This window comes from Pteronotus mesoamericanus, unplaced genomic scaffold, assembly GCF_021234165.1.
Source record: "Pteronotus mesoamericanus isolate MK-2021 breed Mesoamerican mustached bat unplaced genomic scaffold, CSHL_Meso_final contig_25, whole genome shotgun sequence".
NCBI classification, from domain to species: Eukaryota; Metazoa; Chordata; class Mammalia; order Chiroptera; family Mormoopidae; genus Pteronotus; species Pteronotus mesoamericanus.
Window position 1 is genome coordinate 32,251,709 of NW_026555105.1, and position 21,991 is coordinate 32,273,699.

Genomic DNA, 21,991 nt, shown 5'->3' on the forward strand with positions numbered 1-21,991 from the left:
ATTTCAATGCTAGTAACAGTGTGATTCCACTTAAGGAGTACCTAGAACAGACAAATTTATGGAGAAAAATAAATAGAATAGAGGTTAGAAGGGATGCAAAAAGGGAGAATGAGTATACTGTTTGACAGGTACAAAATTTGTTTGGGATGAAAACGTTGTAGAAATGTATGATGGTTATACAACACTGTGGATATGCTTAGAACCAATGAATTATAAACCTAAAAACTGTTAAAATTATAAATTTTAAATTATGTATATTTTATCACAATAAGAAAAATAATGAATAAAAAGTACAAAAGAAAAATTCAACCAACCTAGAAGACTATATCCAACAACAACAACAAAAAAATCTTTAAAAGTAAAGGCAAAATTAAAAGGTTTTTCAGGGCTTCTGGTCAAGTGGTGGTATGGGTAAACAGATCATCACCTCCTCGCACAACGACATCAAAACTACAACTAAGTTACAGAACAACCATCACTCAGAATCATCAGAAATTGAGTTGAATGGAAGTCTGACAACTACAGAATTAAAGAAACCACATTCATCCACACTGGTAGGAGGGATGAATACGTGGAATGGGCTGGTCCCACACCCACATGAGGTGGATAAAAATTCAGGAGGGATATCTCAAAAGCAAGGAGCCTCAACCACACACCAGGCCTCACAGCCCAGGATTGAAATGACTAGAAGATAGGTCCCCAAAACTTCTGGCTACAAAAACCAGTAGGGAATCAGTCAGTGGAAGAAAACTTCTGGAGTCCCAATCAGTTCCTCTTAAAGAATCCACACACAGACTCACCTACTCACTTCCTCTGAGTTCCACCACTGGGGTAGCAGCTTGGAAGGCACAGTGGCATACAGGGAGGAAGTGAAGGGTCTAGCTTCCACCCAGACAGAAAGGCCCCTGTCCCTTTCCTGAACCACCCCACTGCCCCAAGAGCCACAGAGACAGCAGGTGGATGCCAACCATATCTGACATTCCATCAACCTAGTTAACATAGTTTGCCCTGCCCTAGAGGTGCCCTGAGACTCTGTCCCACCCAACTTATGGACTCACCCAAGCTGTTATCAGAGACTTTTCAATATGAATGGCTGGCCTTGGTTCATCCTTCACAACTTCATAAATCCTCTCAAACAAGCAACAGCCGACCTCAGTGTTACCCAGCGACCTCTTGCTAAGTGGCCCCAAGCACAGCACTAGCAGCAGACAGCCTATATGCACAATTTGGCTTTGCCTGGGAACCTCCAAGCCCAGCACAAGTAGCAGATATCTCAGACTGCTTTACAGTCCAGGCAGGGTAGCCCCAGGAAAAACACAGGTGAGGGTTGACCTTGGCATGCACTGCCTGAGAAACCCCAGAGCCTGTGTACCCAGGGGACAGCTACAGATCATATTGGAGCACCACTACCCTGCACCTGCATAGCTGATCCTCCACTGAGGGCATAGGTTGGTGGTCAGTGATTACAGCCAATCCTTGCAGCCCATCGGACTGAGTAAATCCCTCCCATTGACCTGCCAACAACAATCAAGACTCATCTACTGGAGGAAGTTATACTCAGCCCACACAAAGGGCGTACCTTGAATAACCATCTTAGGTGATAGTGGGGGCTGTGCCACTGGACGTTAAAGGACATCCATTACTTTAGGCCATGCTACCACAACAGAGAGTTGTAGCAGCTCTACCTAATACATAGAAACAGACACAGGGAGGCTGCAAAACTGAGGAGACAAAGAAACACGTTCCAAATGAAAAAAACATTAAAAGTCCAGAAAAAGAACTAAACAAAAAGGAGATAAGCAATCTATCAGATGCAGAGTTCAAAACACCCGTTACAAGGATGCTCAAGGAACTTAATGAAAACCTCAACAGCATGAAAAAGATCTCATCAGAAACAAAGGATTCACCGACTGAAATAAAGAACAATTGAGTGGATGAAGCCAAAAATCAAACCAACGATTTGGAACATAACGAAGCAAAAAACAAGAAGAAGAAAAAATAATCCAAAAAAAAAAAAAATGAGGATGGTATTAGCAGCCTACTGGACAATTTCAAGCACTCCAACATTTACAACAATAAGGTGCCCAAAAGAGAAGAAGAAGAGCAAGAAACTGGAAATCTGAAAAAATAATTAAACTTCCCTAATTTGGTGAAGGAAATAAGACATGCAAGTCCTAGAAGCATAGAGAGTCCCAAACAAGATGGATGCAAAGACGCCCATTCCAAGACACCTCATAATTAAAACACCAAAGACTAAAGATGAAGAGAGAATCTTAACAGCAACAAGAGAAAAGAAGTTAGTTACCTACAGGGGAGTTCCCATAAGACTGTCAGCTTATTTCTCAAGGAAACTGCAGACTAGAAAGGATTGGCCAGAAATATTTTGAGTCATTAAAAACAGAGACCTACTAGCAAGATTCCTCTACCCAGCAAAGCTATCATTTAGAATCAAAGGGCAGAAAAAGAGCTTCCCAGACAAGAGAAAACTAAAGGAGTTCATCATCACCAGATCATTATTATATGAAATGTTAAAGGGAAATGTGTGAGGACTGCCTGAAAGAATGTGGGTGTTGGGTAGAGTGGGGTAAAGAGAGAAAAACTAGGACAGCTATAACAGCATAATCAATAAAATATAATTTTAAAAAAAAAGATTTTTTAGATAATGAAAGCGGAAAAAATTTTTAACCACAATACCTACCATATTACCAAAAAAGCTTAAGCTCATTTCAGGCTGAAGGGAATAATGCCACATAGAAATTCAAATCTACATATAGGAATGAAATGTTAAATATGTGTAAAAATATCTAAGAGAGTCTTTTAAGATAAACCTTAGAAAGACATTCTATAAACTTGTGTAACACTGAAGGGAGATAAGAGCCTACAAATTATGCCCCCAGAAAAGTAATCAAGTATAAAGTATACCATTAACTGCCACAAATACACAAGCTAATTTTTATTAAGGATTGTAGAGTGCTGAAATATAGGATGGAATTTTTTTAAACTTTTATTATAAATGATAGCTGTGATTTCTTCTTCTTTCTTTTCTTTTTGTTGCATAAAGTTTTGTTTCCATTTGGTTCACAGCATGGGAAAGGCTCCAGGGTGGATAAATGGCGGCATAGTGGTTGCAGGGAGAGGCTCAGCCAGAAGCCAGACACCAGTAGGGTCCAGGGGTACCCCTCAAAGGCTTCTGGGCTCCACTGGAAGGCTACTACTAGTGCTGGAGCCTTCCAAAGAGATATTCACCAAGCCTGAGAGCCAACCAGCCTGCAGAGGTTAGTCAGGTTTCACCTCCTCATCCAAGAAGTGGTTCTCCAAGATATCACAGAGATGAGGGTCTGTAAGGGTAGAATCCTGGGCATATGGATCCAAAAAGGCCTGGTTCAGGTTCTTCTCCAGGATCATGGTGGCTTCCATGGCGTCCTGAGTTTTACCCCACTCATCTTGCGAAGGCTTCTGCACATTTAGGAAGAAGGTGCAGCCACCATGCAGATTTTGCATCTTCAAGAGACATTAGGTGCACTTGCACTTCTTCTTCACCAACTGATGGAAGAAGTGGCCCATGCTCTTCAGAGTCACATCTTTGCAGTCAAAACAGAAGCCCAGAGAAAGGTAGGTATAGGAGACCTGCAGAAGCAGGTTGGCATTGGCCTCTACCTCAGTGGAATAATTCTGATTGAATTTGGGAGCCCATGGTTGCTCAGCAATAAGGATTAAGCTCAAAAACAGAGTTGGCTGAAATTGGAGTCCAAGGATGGCTGAGGTGATGACTGGAAATGAGGTTGGAGGGTGATCAAAGGCTGGAAGAAGGGGCATTTCTGGGTATGTCCTATCCAAACACTGCTGAAGCAAGAGGCAGATGCAGGGAACCACCAAGGGCACTATGAGAGCATAATTTATACTTCTCAATTCACCATAGGTCAATACTATATTTTTTTTGCAAGAAATAGATGAATATATCACTTATCTTTCAAATAACTTACTTATTCAGAGAACATTTCTTATTGGTTGTTTATGTAACTCCTAAGAGATCTATAGCAATATACGTATATTTTATATATATATATATAATATACATATATATTTCTTATTATAAGCATAAGACACTAATATATAGTCAAAATATTTTTGTCATCTGCAAAATATCCAGTAATAGCGGTTTTATAACACCTTTTTATACAAATATTCTAAAGTAAAACTGACAAATTGAACACAGGAGTAAGTCTACTGCCACACCCTACTAAAACCTTCCCAAAAAGAAGTTTAAGGGGAAAAAAAAGACTGACATACACCGGGATAATAATAATGAGAAGGGCAATACCAACACAATGTTAGAAAACAGAAAGCAAATGGATGCATAAACAGTAACTAATTGAATACAGGAAGACAAACCCCAATTGCCTAGTAGCTAAAACATCACTAAGCAAACTAATCTCTTCAAAGTAAACTAATCTCTTCTTCCAAAGCAAACTAATTCCTGACAAAAATAAATAATCAAAAGAGCTCCAAACAGAAAGTGCTTGTTATCTCGGAAGGCCAGGTTGAAACTACAAATGGGAAAACTGGCAGAAACTGTCAATAAGTAACACATAGATACCTAAATCCCCTCTTTATGCTTGCAGAAAACAGGCAGTTAAGTCTGGAGAGGCTGGATCAGATGGGCTCCAAACTAAGGGACATCAAGTACAGCCTGGGGCAGATATCAGGAGCTCTACTTAAACCTGAATTTTACATAAAAGTTTGAAAAAAGAAAGGTGAGACCTCCAGCCCCTTCCTTTGCTCTATATCAGAACAATGGTGTATTGCCCTGCCCGAGCTGAGAAGATTTCTTTCTAATCCAAAAGAAAAACATATAAACATTCGGTTGTGTTTAGGGAACATCTGGGAGTTCCCTCAACAAAAAAGCCTGATCACCACACCCCTTGAGGTCACCCAGACCTGTCCTCCACATGAAGCTTCCAAATGGCTTTTAAGTGCACACTCATGAGCATGAAAACAGCAGAGGGTCACTAGATAGTTGAGGAAATTGGCTAATATGTATTAGGGTCTGAAATAAACCAAAAATAAGGCAGTGGAAAGAGAAAACAGCAGATAAGAACAAAATTTAAACCATAATACCTTAAGAGATAAGCCAAAATGCATATTAAGTTCATGGAACAAGAACAGGACACTATTTTTCAAAGTATTAATCACAGATGAATCTCTAGAAAATAAAATTGTAAAAACGAAAATTAAAATTCATTAGAATTAGAAGATTTAGGAAATAAAATTGAAGAAATGTCCAAGTCAGCAAGACAAAAGACAGAAAGTTTTAAAAGGAGAATAAAATAATTTTTGAAAAAAAACAAGGTATTGGAGCACAATTCAACATTTAATTCATAGAAATTAGGAAAATAAAATTGAGAAAAGAGAGAGGAAGAGTTCAATACATTTTTTTTAATTTCTCCAAAACTGTAGCACATGAATTTCCAGATTGAAAGTGCAAAAATACTACCCAGAAAAATGAATAAAAAGCACCCATTCCAAGAGGCTTCATTGTGACAATAAGAACATGGGAGTTAAGAGCTTATTTCCAAAGAGAAAAAATACACCACAAAAAAACTGGGAATCAAAATGCCAAAGGACTGCATAAAAGCAAGGCTAGAAATTAAAAAATAAGAACAATTTCTTCAAAAACCTAAGGAAAAATAATTTCCAGTCTTCCATATACCAAATGAGGAAGTAAAATAAGAAAGAAAAACCAAGATCAAGAAACAGACAATGTGATTTTGGAGAAAGGAAAAGGGAATCCAAAATGATGGTGAGGTGAAGACCAGTGATGATGGTTACGCAGCAGGCCTATTGAGCACCCACTCTAGACCTGAAGGTGCCAGGTGGGGGTGTCTCCAAAAAAACAAAATGGTCCTAGTAGATGATCTTGATATTCAAACTCTACAATAAGTTCCACTGGGAAGATTTTAAGGCAGCATGGGTGATGGGGACTGTGAGAATTAGAACTCTTCATACTCCCTCTTTTCTCACCACACACACATTTCTCTTCCCTTCAGCCTCCCTATATTGAACTTTCAGCTATATAAATATTCATTTTAAATAAAATATTATTAAGAACTGATCCCTATTAAATACCTGCTATGATATAAAATCATTTCTTTTTAATATTACTTGGTTTTCTTAGAATTAATGATTTCTCATTTTTTCATTTGATTATTTAAATTATATCCATAGGTTTCATTGATAAAGAACAAAATTTTAACTTAAAAAACAAGTAGTGGCATATGTTTTAAATATTTGTCTTTTTATCCATAAATATATAGTTATGGTTGATTTTAAATAGACATATAATACGTATATATACATATTTACAACCTGGTTTTTCACTTTTTTTAGTCATTAGATTTAATCACTATCAGAAAGTTGTCTTGACATCAATTTCTAACTACTTAAGAACATACAAATATATGATAATTTATTTACTTACATTCTTCTGTGTTGCACAAAAGATATTTTCAAATTGTTTTAGAAGCAGAATAAGTTTAAGGCTTTTGATCTATACTACTTAGCTATCCTCCAAAATTTCTGCCAATTTACATTTTTACTTATAATATATGATGTTCAGTTCACCACATACTTACTCCCAATAATACAATGTTTTTAACTCTTCAACAAATTAAGAGAGAACAAATTTAACATGTACTCATTTTTTGAATTTTTTTTTATTGATGAGAGAGAGACACACCAGTTTGTTGTTCCACTTATTTATACATTTTGTTTGCTTCTTATATGTGCCCTGACCAGAGATCAAACATGCAACCTTGGCATATCAGGACAATGCTCCAACCAACTGAGCTACCCGGCCAGGGCAACATGTACTCATTTTAATATAAATTTCCATATTACCTATTCATGACTTTTGAGCACTTTTCTACTGGGGTATTACATGTATTCATGTGGTTTTAAATTTGGTAAACCTTTTCATAGATTAAGAATAGTCATCCTTTTGTCATATTGATGATGAGTGTTTTTTAAGTCTTAACTCTCTCAGAGTCACTTCTTTTTCCCTCTCTTGCACTTGGTATGTAGAAAGGCCTTCCTCAGCTCAGGAACAGTTAAATAACATTCTATGTTTTCTTCTCTCTCTCTCTCTCTGAGGGGGTCATACTATGGTTTTATTGTTAGTGATTAAAGTAACCTAAAAGAAATCCTTTAACAATACTTCTATAAAGCATGAAACAGCAATGCAGGAACCTCAGGAATAGAAATGTGGCTTAAAAGCAAATAATTTCCTGGTGTCTTTTAATTAGAAATATCTCAAAATATAAGTTTTCTTCCTTTAATATCAGTACTATATGGGTCAAAAGTAATGTAACACTGTCAGGTATATATGCTAATATAGCTTAATTTTGAAAAGTTTTTACTCACTTGTGGTCATGATGTTAGGAGGGCAAGAGGGTATTCCATGATCTACTGCCCATCTGTAGGCTCCTTCTCCAACTAAAAAGCTAACAACAAAAAAATTATTCTTTTAAAAATTCCCAGTTTCATCTTCTCCTACATATTCAATAAAGTAATACAGTAAGGCAACTGAAAAAAAAATGTTTAGCATATAGATATAACTATAGATTAACTTCAAAATAATAATATGGCTCAAAAAATTCTTTAAAATTTTTCCCAAGTTAAAAAGTTTTCAGTTAGAAATGTTACCATTCATTTACAATAACTAATAAGTAAAATCCCAACCACACAAGTAAAAAAGTTGATTTCCCAATGGAAAATATTAAGATATATCTTGGATCAACATGGTTCTCAGTTCACATCACAAGATCTATTTAATCTTGTTAAGAGTCAAAGTTTAAGTGAGTCTTCAGATATAGTATTCTTCCCTAGTATAATAGCTGTCATAACTCAAAATGAGATACCCCCAAAACAAGGAGATGTGCTTACATTTCTAACCCTTGATGCTCAAAAATATATACCGGCCCCTCAGAATCATTTTTGCTATGGGAAGTAAAGTATTGTGCTGTCCCAAAAATTGCACATTTTAACATAACAAATAAAACAATACTATTAGCTAACTATAAGAGACATTTTCAAAGGTTTCAAATAGCAGGCAGGATAATTAACCACCCCACTTTCTAAGACACAATAGCAAACAGTTACCATTATAATCAGTCACTTCATCTCCTTCCTTAGCCAACTTCTTAAAGATCTCAGCCAGCTAATAATGGATTCCTTGAACAAGTGCCTATTCATTAGTTTCCTGTTCCCTATTTTTTGTTTCTGTTTTTCTAATCATTCCAACACTAAGAACTCAAAGCAATACATACTGAAGTCTTTAGATTTGATTATTAATAAGAAGATCAGTGACAGAATGGCAAAACAAAATCTAAGTAGACACTCAAAAACATATCCAAATGGTTCCAATGAAAAACTAAACAGTTAAGCCCAATAAGTGTTTTCCAGTGTACATAAAGGTAGGGATGGCGGGAACATTGAAAAAAATGAGGGAGAGAGGGCCAACAAGAATAAATAACTTTACCTCTTCAGACTTCATTTTTATAAAATTCTAAAGGATTTTGAAAATAAAAAAGTTTTTCCTATTCTTCTATCGAATGAAGAACACTGCAAAGAAACTGCAAAGAAAAGCAGCCACATAAAGTTCAAATGGAAGAATAACTGAAATAGAAACTTAGATGTGAGTTGAACTGTCTTGACGGCATTTTTAGCACTTCCTTCTTATAGAGAAAGAATTTGATATAAGAATTTCAAAGATTTTCATGGAAAAATGTAAAAGAGATGCTGAAGTAATAAATTAAATGATGAGGACAGAAGTTTGGAGATGAATCTAGTATTCAAAGCCTGTCCATTGCTCATTTGGGGTTTAATCCCAGTACCTGAAATCAATGGCATATTACAAAATATTCTTAGCTTTATTTTTCATTCCTTAATCATTCATAGGTTTGATTCTAAATAAAACCAGTTTGACATTGTCTGTATGCAAGTATTAAATACTTTAGGAATCTTACAATATTCATTGAAAGGTGAATATATGGATGCAATATTATGAATAAGAATACTAAATATCAGTCCTGGTTAGTGTGGATCAGTGGACTGAGCACCGACCTGCAAACCAAAAGGTTATTTCTTCGATTCCCAGTCAGGGAACATGCCTTGGTTGCAGGTCAGGTCCCCAGTGAAGGAATGCAACTCATTGATGTATCTCTCACACATTGATATTTCTCTCCCTTTCTTTCTCCCTTTCTCCTCGTTCTAAAAGTAAATAAATAAAATCTAAAAAAAAAAAAAAAACAACCTAAATATCAGACCTTCAATTATTATCAAAAATTCATTGTGTCTTAGCTCACCATCACACAAAATGAAGTAACTGATTTTGAAATCACTTTAAGATGCTGTAAAGCTACATAAACTTTTGCAAGAAACAATACTGATATCCAGGGTGATGGCAGAGCAAGTGGAAGCTATATTAACCTCCTCCCAGGACCAAACTGGAATACAACAAAATTATAAAAAAATCATCCCAAATAAACTGAACACTAGCTGGAGAGAAGCCTTATAACCAAGGACTTACAGAAGAAACCACATCACCACATCAAGACTGGTAGGAAGCATGGAGGAGGGAAGGGGGCTCACTGGGCTCATACAGGTGGCAGCTGAAGTTCCAGAGGGATATTTCAGTGACTGGGGGCGGGGGGAGGGCAGTGGGGAGTGTGGGTTCTGCTGAGAAGTGTAAGGTCTGAACAACAAGCCGGGCCCCTTAGCCTAGAGTGCCAGAACCAGGGAAGGAATCCAAATAACATCCAGCCGTGAAAAGCACCAAGGTTTCTGTCTGCCAGGGAGAGAGGACTAGAATGCAGAAAGCCTCTTAAAGAGCCAACACATAAAATTTTGTTTGCAGCCACTTAAACTGGGCTCCAGCAGAGGGAGGGCAGAGCAGACTAGTCCTAATGAAGAGAGTCTGGAGTTGGTGGCTCTCAGGAGAGAGCTGAAAGGTGAGCAGCAAGGATCCCTGTGCTCAGTCATTCCCCATACTGCAGAAGCTATCTTTATCTAGCAGAACATTCATCTCACTGAAGCAAGAGCCCCACAGGAATCCCTCTCAACCCACACTGTGGAACTTTAACCAGGCTGCTAGTAAGTACAGCTGGAGGCACTTTCGGTGATTAAGCCTAACAGAAAGGCTGAAGGTGGAAGAGAATGTCTGAGAGCTTTGAGACTAGCTGATCCTCCCCAGGGCCAGGTGCTGGTAAAAGCCAGTTGTAGTGGACAGCTTGGTTCTTTCTGTACACATCTACAGAGCAACATGCCCTGGACCACTGATAGCTATGAACAGGTTGTCCAGGACCAGTCACAGGCAGAGTCTGACACATGATGCAGCAAAGTCTTTGCAGACCTAACTAATACATAGAAAAAAAAAAACACAGAAGCAGCCAAAATGGTAGATAATGAAAGAGAACCCCAAATGAAAGAACAAGAGATTTCTCCTGAACAATAACTAAGTGAAATGGAGACAAGCAATTTATCAGATATAGAGTTTAAAGTAATGATTATAAGGATGTTTAATAGCATGAAAAAAGACATAGAAACCATAAAAAAGAACCAGTCAGAAATAAGGAATGCAGTATCTGAAATGACTAATACATTGGAAGGAATAAAGCAGGTTAGATGAAGCAAAGGATCAAATCAGTGATTTGGAAGATGAGGTAGGGAAAAAAACACCTGAGCAGAACAAGGGGGGGAAAAGGAATTTTTAAAAAATAAGGAGAACTTAAGAAACATTAGGGACTGAAGCATAACAACACCTACATCATGGGAATACCAGAAGAAGAGCAGAGTGAGCAATGGTTTGAGAACCTATTTTAACAAATAATGACTGATAACTTCTCTAACCTGGTGAAGTAAAAAGACACACAAGTTCAGAAAGCGCAGATTTCTAAACAAGATGGACCCAAAGAGGCCCACACCAAGACATATCATAATTAAAATGGCAAAACCTAAAGACAAGAGGAGAATCTTAAAAGCCACAAAAGAAAAGCCATTAGTTATCTACAAGGGGTCTCCAGTAAGACTGTCATTTGATTTCTGAACAGAAACATTTCAGGCCAGAATGGAGTGGCATAAAATAGTAAAGATGATGAAAAGTAAGGATCTACAACCAAGGCTACATTACCCAGCAAGGCTATCATTTATAACTGAAGGAGAAATAAAGAGCTTCCCAGACCAGAAAAAGTGAAGGAGTTTGTTACTTACCACCAAACCAGTACCGCAATAAATTAAAGGGCTTGCTTTAGGAGAAGGAAGACAGGGAGGTGGCTGAAGAAGGGTAGAAGGAGGTGGAACATAAGGAGGGAAAGAAAAAACAAAGGGAAGAGAAGGAGAAAAAGAAAACGGGAAAAAAAACAAAGCTAAATAGTAAAAACAATAAAATGGCAATAAATATATATCTAGCAACAATCATTTTAAAGTAAATGCCTGAAATACTCCAATCAAAAGCCACAGGGTAGCTGAATGTAAGAAAAAAAAGACACACATATATGCTGTCTCCTCCAAAAGGCCCACCTCAGATAGGCACAGACCAAAAGCAAAGGGATGTAAAAATGTATTTTATGGAATTGGGGAAAAAAAAGCTGGGGCAGCAAGAGTTATATCCCACACAATAGACTTTAAAATCAAGGCTATGGTAAAGATGAAGGACACTACATAATGATAAGGGAACAATCAAACAAGAGGATATAAACCTAGTAAATATTTATACACCCAATACAGGAGCACCTAAATATGTAAAGCAAATCCTAATGGACATAAACAGAGAGACTGACAGAAATACAGTCATAGTAGGGAATATTAGTAACCCATTGACTTCAACTGATAGAAATTCCTGGCAGAAAATCAAGGAGACAGGGGCCTTAAATGACATGCTAGATCAAATGAATTTAATTGGTATCTTCAGAGCATTTCATGCCAAAGTAGCAGAATATACATTCTTTTCAAGTGCACATGGAATGTTTTCTAGCATAGACCACACGTTATGACACAAAACAAGTCTCAATAAATTTAAAAAGATTTAAATCATATCAAGCGTGGAAGCAAAATAACATGTTATTAAACAATGAATGGGTCAACAATGACATCAGGAAGAAATCAAAAGACACCCTGAAACAAATGAAAACAAAACACAACAGCCTAAAATCTTTGGGACACAGCAAAAAAATTCTAAGAGAGAAATATATAGCATTACTGGCCTATCTCAAGGAACATGAGAAAAATAACACAATATAACATGAATTTTAAAAAAGAGAGAAGAAAAAGCTCAAATAAACACTCTAATTTCACACTTAAGTGAATTTGAAAAAAAACAACAACAAAGCCCAAGGTGAATAGAAGAAATAATAAAGATCAGCACAGAAGTGAACAAAATAGAATCTAAAAAAAAAAAAAAAATACAAAAGATTAATGAATCCAAGAGTTGGTTCTTGGAAAAGACAAGCAAAATTGACACCTTTAAAAAAAAAAAATCACAAAGGAAAAAAAGAGAGGGCCCAAATAAATAAAATCACAAATGAAAGTGGAGAAATAACAACTGACACCAAAGAAATACAGAAGATTGTAAGAAAATATTATGAACAACTATATGCCAAAAGACAACATGGTCAACATGGATAAATTCCTAGAAACACATAGTCTCCCAAAACTAAATCAGGAAGAATCAGAGAATATAAATGGACATATTACACCTAGTGAAACTGAAGCAGTAATAAAAAATATCCCAACAAACTAAGGCAACTGACCAGATGGCTTTAGAGATGAATTTTACCTCTTCATCTTATCATCTCTGATAAGAACTGATAAGTGAAGTCAGTAAAGTAGCAGGATAGAAAATTAATATCCAGAAATCAGTTGCATTTTTATGTCAATAATGAACTATCACAAAGGAAAATTAAGAAAACAATCCTGTTCGTGACTCCTTCAAAAAGAATACAATACCTGGGAATAAACCTAAGCATGGCTATAAAAGACCTGTACTTGGAAAATGTAAGACGTTGAAGAAAGAAACTTTAGAAGATACAAAAAAGTGGAAGTACATACCAGGTTCATGGATAGGAAGAATTAACATTATTAAAATGTCAATGCTATCCAAAGCAATTTATAGGTTTAATTCTATTCCTATCAAGATTCCAATGACATATTTCACAGAACTAAAATAAATATGGAATTACAAAAGGCCCTGCATAGCAACAGCAATCCTGAGAAATAAGGACAAAGTTGGAGGAATCATGCTACCTAATATCAAACTGTACTATAAGGCCATAGTAAAAAAAAAAAGAAAGAAAGAAAAGAAAGAAAGCAAAACACATGATACTAGTGAAAAACAGACACATAGACCAATGGAATGGAATAGAGAACCCAGAAATAAATCCACAACTTTATAGTCAATTGAGGGACCAAGCACATACATTGGGCTAAAGATAGTTTATTCAATAAATGGTGTTGGGAAAATTGGACAAATACCAGCAGAAAAGTGAGAGTACACCACCTTCTTACACCACACACAAGAATAAATTCAAAATGGATCAAAGGTTTAAATGTTAGACCCGAAACCATAAAAATCCTAGAAGAAAACATAGGTAGCAAAATCTCAGACATTATTAATAGCAATATTTCATCATATATATGTCTCCACACAAGAGGAACAAAAGAAAAAAATAAACAAATGGGACTCCATCAAACTAAATTGTTTTTGCACAATAAAGGAAAATGTCAACAAAATAAAAAGACTATACACAGAATGGAAGAACATGTTTACTGATACATCTGATAAAGGGTTAATATCCAAAATTTATAGAGAATTTACATAACTCAAACGACTCAATTAAAAAATGGGCAAAGGATAGACATACAGATGGGCAAAAGATACTAATGTCACTAATCATCAGAAAAATGCAAATTAAAACCACAATGAGATACCATCTCACACCTGTCAGAATGGCTATCATCAATAAATCAACAAACAACAAATGCTGACAAGGATGTGGAGAAAGGGGAACCCTTTTGCACTGTTTGTGGGAATGCAGACTGCTGTATCCACTGTGGAAAGCAGTATGGAGATACCTCAAAAAATTAAAAATGGATCTGTCTTTTGACCCAGCAGTCCCATTTCTGGGAATGTATCTGATGGAACCCAAAACACTAATTCAAAAGAATATATACACCCCTATGATCAGTGCAGCATTATTTACGGTCGCCAAGATGTGGAAGCAGCCTGTGTCCACCTGTAGATGAGCAGATAAAACACTATGAGATATTTACACAATGGGGTACTACATGGCCATAATAAAGAAGAAACTTTTACCCTTTGCAACAGTATGGATGAACCTGGAGAACTTCATGCTAAGTGAAATAGGCCAGTCAGAGAAAGACAAATACCATATGACTTCATTCACATGTGGAATCTAGTGAACTAACTGAACAAGCAAAATGGACTCATAGATAACAAGATGACAGCTAAGGGTGGGGGGAAGAAGAATTCATGGACAAAGACAACAGTGGGGTGATTGGGGGAGTGTAAATAAGGGAATTAAATGGTAATGGAAAAATACAATTAAATAAATTTAAAATATATAAATAAAAATAAATTTAAAACATATAAAAATAAAATAAATTCTTTAAAAAATATTAAAATAAATCAAATAAATAAATATCATCTTAGGACCAAAAAAATGGAGTTTTCACAAACTCTCCCAAATGATCTCATCCTTTCTGCCCCCTTACTTCATCTCTTATTCCTTTTGCCACCTTGCTAATCCTACCCCAGTCTCTTGTAAAAACTCAAATATATTATGGGGTCGCCTGTCTCAAGCCTTCATCCTGACTGTACTCTCTATCATGCTCTCCCAAAGGCCAAATTCATTCATCCATTCCAACATCTGTGCTTGACAAGATCTACTTAAAACTGTACCTCAACACACTGTAATCCCTTATCCAGTACTCATAATCCCTGCCACTCTTTTTTCACATTTCTTCTTTCTTTACCTTCTAACATACTATATACTTTATAATTTATACATTGTATCTATTATTTATTTCTGTCCTCCCTAAATAAATTATAAGCTTTGCAAGAGTAGGAATCTTTGTGTTTTCATTGATATTGAAAATATCCCAAGCATTTAGAATATTGCCTAAAGCACACTAAGCATTAAATAAAGTGACAAGATATTAAAAAAAATAAACTACGGTGTCAAAATTCCCTAAAGGACAACATTTTCCTTCTGATATATGCACCTTAGTTCACAGTAAAGCAAGTCTAAAGTGATATAAAACAAAAGGTAACAACACTCTAGGGAGACCAGACCTGAGGTGGGATGATTAACACCTTCAGTAAACTTGAGCTGTAGGCACTGCTGCAAGTACTAACACAGCTTAAGTCCCCAAGAAAAGCTTTCTGGGCAAATACAGTGACATGAATTATAATCTTATGGATAAGAAACACTCATTTTCAAAGAACTAAGACTCCATAATCAGTCTAAAATTGTGTAATCTAGTGACTGAGAAAGTTCTCAAGGACATTCAGGGACCCCAATAATCAAATTCTCAATGAGATGAAAAGATATATGAGAAAATTATAGCTGCTTCTTTAGACTTAAAAACCGATTTCCATCTATTTAACCTATTACTTCTTTGTTCATCATAAATATACAAAATTAAGGGAAAACAAATTAATAGCTATTGGTTAATAAAGAGTACAGACACATAAAGTACAAACAAAGGAGAAATTGCTGAATTTGGAAATTACCAAATTAAAAAATAATTAGCTCTTTTAAATATTTTCTATTACAGAAGTTTTCAAACACATACAATACAGAGAATAGTATATTGAACCAAATGGATCATCAACCTATTTCATCAATATTAATAGACTACTAATCTCATTCATTTATACCCCCAACGAAATTATTTTAAAGCAAATCCAAGATATCATAGAATTTCAAATACAAGTATTTGCGTGCATCTCAAAAAATGACTTTTTAAAAACATAACCAATGGACACCTAAAAATTTTTAACAATAATCATTAAAATATAGTCAATCAATGTTCACATTTCCCTGATTATCTTATAAAATTTTGCTATTTTTTTATTTTGTTTTTTAAACTTTGTTTTGAATGGAAATCCAACTAAATCTACCTTCTGATTAGTTGATAGGCCTCATATTTCTTTTAAGGTCACATAGTTCTTTTAATTTTTAGGCTTCAAATTTATTTTTCACATTAATAAAGTAGTATTTTTAAAAAATTTGAATATATTTATGAACTACAATAGATTACACAGTATTTTTAAAGAAACAATACACTAAGATACTCAGGGGATTGGACTTTTTTTAAACTACTGCAGAATACAGTAGTTTATACTGTACATTTAGGAAAAATTTCTGCTTCTGGACAAGATGGAGTAACAAAAAACAAATTTACACTCTTGCCTGAACTCATGAAAAAAAATCAGACAAAACATAGAAAACAACAGTTTTTAAACATTAGACACTACACAACATAGGACAGTGATCCTTGAGAGAAAGGAAACTAGGTAAACCCTTTGTCCCAGCTTACTGCCTCGAGTTTCCAGGCCACAGCACAAGCAGGTTAATTCAGGAAGAGCCCAGCAGTGTCTGTCTGAGCTAAGCATCCAAAGAAGCCAAGACAGCCAGAGTTCAGGAGGCAGAGTGCCAGAGAAGAGACAGCTGCCACAGAGAAGGGGCTCCAGAGATCTCCAGAGTCCCCCTCTAGTCTTCAGCTGAGTAGAGATCAGTGTATATGTAAGAAGAAATTACCGCTCTGTAGCCCCTTCCCCAGCCCACAGCCACGGGTGGGAGGGTGGGGGCCCAGCCAGCACGCATGTGCGCTTCCTCGGTGCAGCTAGTCTGTGAGCATGAGTGGGAGGGGGCAGGCCTCAGACTCCAGCCTTCTCTACTGACTGAACCAGCACAATATCTCCAGCCGTGAACCATTTTGATACCCGGTTAGTGGGAGCCACTGCGATCCCGTCACATCAGCCAACATCCCGCAGTAATGAAAATCAACAAAACTGGTATGTCTGTCGATGACATCATCAAATTGAATCGAAAGGAAGGAAAGAAGCAGAATCTTCCACGACTAAATAGAAAACTCCAGCATAGGGGTGCCTGGCAATTCAGGATGATGAGAGTACGATGGGGAATCCAACAAAATTCTGGTCTTGGTAAGAACAGTCTGAGCCCTAGAGGAAGAATAATGCCTGGCAAGAGATGTTCTTATGGAGTTATCACTGGTCTTGCAGGTAGGAAAACAACTGGAATTTGAAAAGGGATGACTCCTACAAATGGGTCACCTCTAAGTGACAAGAACATAGAACGATAAGGAAGGCAAACCTTCTGAGACAAAATGAAGTGCAGAGAAAACCAGCTGCAGTTCTCAAGAGACCCAACCAGTTAAACAGAAAAAATAACATTCCAACCAATTATACCAGGAATGGAAATAAATTAAGTCTTCAGAAAGACATTCATCAGGCAACTTTTCTTTTCAAAAGAGGACTAAAGGTTCAGGCCCAGTTGAACGCAGAACAACTGATAGACAATGTAGTAGCAAAGAGAACTCGTGGATGGCAGACTTCCAACCACAAATGGAGGAATTTTGACTGTATCCATTGATAACCCTGGAGCAGCACAGTGCCAGGACCTCAGAAACCATGATTAACTGGTACTGCTGTACCCTCATTCTTGACAAAACAGGAGTAATCTGATGTAAAGAAAGTTCCTAAAGGTGTTCCCCTACAATCTGACATAAATAGTGTTGGAAAACAGACAGGAATGACGAAGGAGCGATTTGGGATCCTGAAGGGACAAAGAGCCACTCTCACATTCAACAAAGGTGAAAGGTGCTTTGTAACTGCGGGATAGAGCCCATGTTAAAGGGACTTTTGAGTGATGACTCAAAAAAATTGAATTGCTTGAAGAGTTCATCACAGAAATTCAAGAAACTTTATTTCAAAATAATCACAAGGTTAAATGCTTATTTTCATTTTTGAATTTTTTAAACATGTATAAATAATGCCCTGAAAGAATAAAAGGAAATATACCTATCTGTTCTTAAAGATTTCTTGGTTGACTCAAACAGAACAATTCTCTATTTCACTTCTTTGGCTCCTCATACAGCAGAAAGAGGACAGAAAGACAGATATTTATTATTTTTATGATAGTGGTATTTAGGATCTCATCTCCTTTGCCCGTTTTTTATACTTTGCCATGGTAAATCTTGGTCTTCAGATATATGAGTAGGCCCCTTTGTTGCGTCACTTATCCTTTAACAGTGTTGAGGTAATAAGTGCAGTTGACTTTTCTTCACAAGTGATATTTAAAAAGTTAGAATTGCACTTTTGGGTTTTAAGATTTATGGTACTATCAGGAATTTGGCTCCTTTTTCAGTCAGTGTTGGGTTAAAGCTCCAGAGCTATAAATCTTTAAATTTTATCAAGAAATGTGACTCTAGGCATTAATCTCAGTTTAAAAATGTTGCTGTTTGAAGGCCATAAATGCATGTTTACAAAATTATCTAATAGAGCCCTGGAGGAGGGAGTCCAATGTAAAAATCTAACAATTTGTGTAAGTAAATGAAGAAAGCATGAGAGGAAGTAGCAGGTTGAAGACAGGTTACTGCAGTATGAGGTGATAAACTTTAAAACTCTGGTCATAGGTATACTGTTTCCATTTAGTGTAGTCTTGAGTCTAGTGTGCGCAAAGAATTCTCCAAGTGACATTTAGAAAAATTATAATTATTAAAATGGGTGAGTCCATTAGATATTTTGATAGTAAAATTAATAGTCATAAAGCCCTATATTCTTACTTGAAAAGTTAAACTTTATAGACATTTAGGCTTGTTAAATTAAACAGTATACAGCTCCAAAAATAAAAATATACTTGATTATGTCACAAAGGAAAAAATGTGAAATGATAAGAGTGTTATGTTGTAACCTTTTTTATACCTTTCACTGACTACTTGTATAAAGTTGAGGCATTTATGGTGAGAATAATTTTTTTTCTTAAAAAAGAAGAAATTACCCAAAACCTGGGAAAGAATAATATGAAAGTTTTAGAGGAAACAATCCCCAAGTTCACACAAAGCCAGAAACAGCTCCTGTTCCCACCAGTCAAAGTAAAAAACCTCATTCTAGGTGCATCTGTTATAATACTTAGACTGTTTGGCCCGGATAGCAAAACAAAATTAGCTCAAGGCTAAATGCTTCCCTAGTCACATGTAACAGTATAAAGCAAGACCTGAAGAGATGAAACTGCCTCTCAGTAAGTTAACCACATCCTAGAATAAAGCTCAAGAATATTTATTATAATACAAAAATATCCAGCACCAAATACGGTAGAACTCACACGGTCTGAAAAAATAAATAAATAAATAAATAAATAATTACCAAGCATGCAAAGAGGCAGGAAAATGTAATCTATAATGAGGAGAGAAATCATTCGATTGAAAACAACAAAGAAATGGCAAAGACGACAGAATTAGTATCAAAGATATTAAAACAGTTACAACTCTATTCATATGTTCAAGAAGCTACAGGAAAGCTTAAACATGTTAAGTAGATATATGAAAGACATTTTTTAAATGAAAATTAAACTTCTGCAAGATAAAAAATTACAACGTTAGAAGTGAAAAATAAATTGAGTGGGATTAACAGGTGACTAGATATTGAAGAAAAATAATTAGAATTTGAAAACAACCATGAAAACTATTCAAAATGCAATGAAGAGAAAAATGAATGGAAAAAGTAAACAGCCCCAACCAGCAGGGGTCAGTTGGTTGAGCACAGGCCTGCAAAGCATAGGGTTGCAGGTTTGATTACCAGTCAGGGCACATGCCTGGGTTGCGGTCCGATCCCAGCTGGGGCATGTTCAAGAGGCAACCAAAACGATATTTCTCAATCTTTTTCTCTATCTTCCCCTCTCCCCCCAAAAAATAAGTAAATTATTTTTTAAATAAATAATAAAAAAGGAAAAAGTAAACAAATTATCAGTCATCTATAGGACTACTATTGGTACAAGAGATCAGGGAGATGTATAATTGGAGTTCTAAAGGATAGAAGAGAAGGGAAGATCAGCAAAAATGTCTGAAATAACATACAAGTTTCCCAAATCTGAAGAAATATATATTCCTGTTTATCAAAAAAGCAAAATAGGCCAATATCTCTCATAAACATAGATGCAAAAATTCTTTACAAATTATTAGCAAATTGGATCCAACAATATAGTAAAAGGATAATACATTATGACCAAGTAGAACTTACCCCAGGAATGCAACTGTTGCTTAAACAGCTAAAAAGCAACCAATCTCTATATTAACTAAGAAAATTATAAGATCATCGCAATAAATGCAGAAAAGCATTTGAAAAAGTGCAATGCCCACTATTAAAAACTCTCAGCACACTATGCAAAGAAGAGGACTTCCTCAACATAAAAAAGAACATCTGTAACATAGCTATAGGAACCATCATACTTAGGAGTAAACCACTAAATATTACTTCCCTAAAATCATAAACTAGGCAAGAATATCCTAGCCAGTATAATTAAGAAAATGAAATGAATCAAAGGAATCCAGATTAGAACAAGAAAAGTCAAACTCAACCCCCAGAAGATGACTATCCATGTAGAAAATCTTATGGAATCTATAGAAGTAGTACTAGAACAAATAAATTCAGCAGATTCCTGGGAGCGAATATCACTATAGTAAAAATAAATCATATGTCTATATATTGACAATAAACAAATGGAATTAACATATGCAATTTATCATAGCATCAAAAAGAGTAAAGTACTTAAATATAAATTGAATAAAAGCTGTCCAGAGATGTTAAAGAAATTCTTAATAAACAGATATGTTACAATTCCTAATCAAAACTCTAGCAGGTGTTTATAGAAATTGACAGACTAAATTCATATGGAAATACAAAATGCCTAAAATAGTCAAAACAATTTGAAAACAAAGAACACAGCTGAAGAACTATATACATGAGAAAATCAGCTAGTTCCAGACAAGTGTAGCAGCATATTATATCATTGTAACAGAAAAACAGCCATCATTTTTCCCCATATATTTTATTTTTGTAAAATATAAAAATATTGCACATGTCCCCTTTGATAATTGCCTCACCTTATTCCCTCGTTCCTCCTTCCCAAAGGTAATCACAGTGAGTTTGGTAACCTTCTTTCCAGGCCTTTTTTGTACATCTACGTACATATATAAGTAGCCTTAGGAAATTAGTGTTATATGTGATGTAATACTACGAAGGAACATATGAGAATGAGAAAAGCTTTACTTCAGACAACTGTTACCTAGGGGCAAGGGCAGAGATGGGGTCAGGGTGAGAGTATAGGACAGACAATGGGAAAGATAATGATGCCATTAGAAAGGGTTCAATCTAGTTAGCTTTGTATCCTTTGGTAGTATTTTATTTCCTAACCTGGGTGGTAGGAAACAGGAATTCATCATATTATTTTGTAATTTTTTAAGAAAACGTAAGCGAAACTGAAAGTATTCAGTAATTTTTTTTTTTACTCTACAATATAGAGATCTATGCATGTCACTATATAAAAGCTCTTTTTCTTTTATGCTGTAGAGTATTTAATAGAACAACTAGGAAGTAGTTTACTTAGCCACTGATGAAGACTTAGGTTGTGTACAGTTTTTTACATCACAAGCACATTGCTACAGCCTTCTTTGGCTGTACCAGCCTTCCTGTGTATATGTGAAGGTATTCTGTCTGAAGATGTGGTTGCTGGAGCACTCAGCATGTGCACTCTAAATTTTTTACATTAAGAAACAATGCCAAAATGTCTCTCAACTAGCTATATCAATTTATGTTCCCACCACTAGAAAAACAAAAAACCTATTTTCTACACCCTGAACAATACTAGATAGCATTAGTCTTTGTTAACTTTGCTAC

At 35.8% G+C, this 21,991-nt stretch overlaps 1 protein-coding gene and 1 pseudogene across 2 annotated transcripts in view; one reads left to right on the forward strand and one right to left on the reverse strand.

Annotated features, from left to right (window-relative positions):
* The window catches only part of TASP1 (taspase 1), a 305,001-nt gene that overhangs the window by 230,075 nt on the left and 52,935 nt on the right, over positions 1–21,991 (reverse strand). For both annotated transcript variants that reach the window (XM_054574067.1, XM_054574068.1), the window contains one exon: positions 7,420–7,499. In XM_054574067.1, the coding sequence (XP_054430042.1) occupies positions 7,420–7,499 (80 nt within the window). The remainder of the gene's footprint in view (positions 1–7,419; positions 7,500–21,991) is intronic.
* LOC129070573 (UAP56-interacting factor-like) lies at positions 10,825–17,939 on the forward strand (annotated as a pseudogene).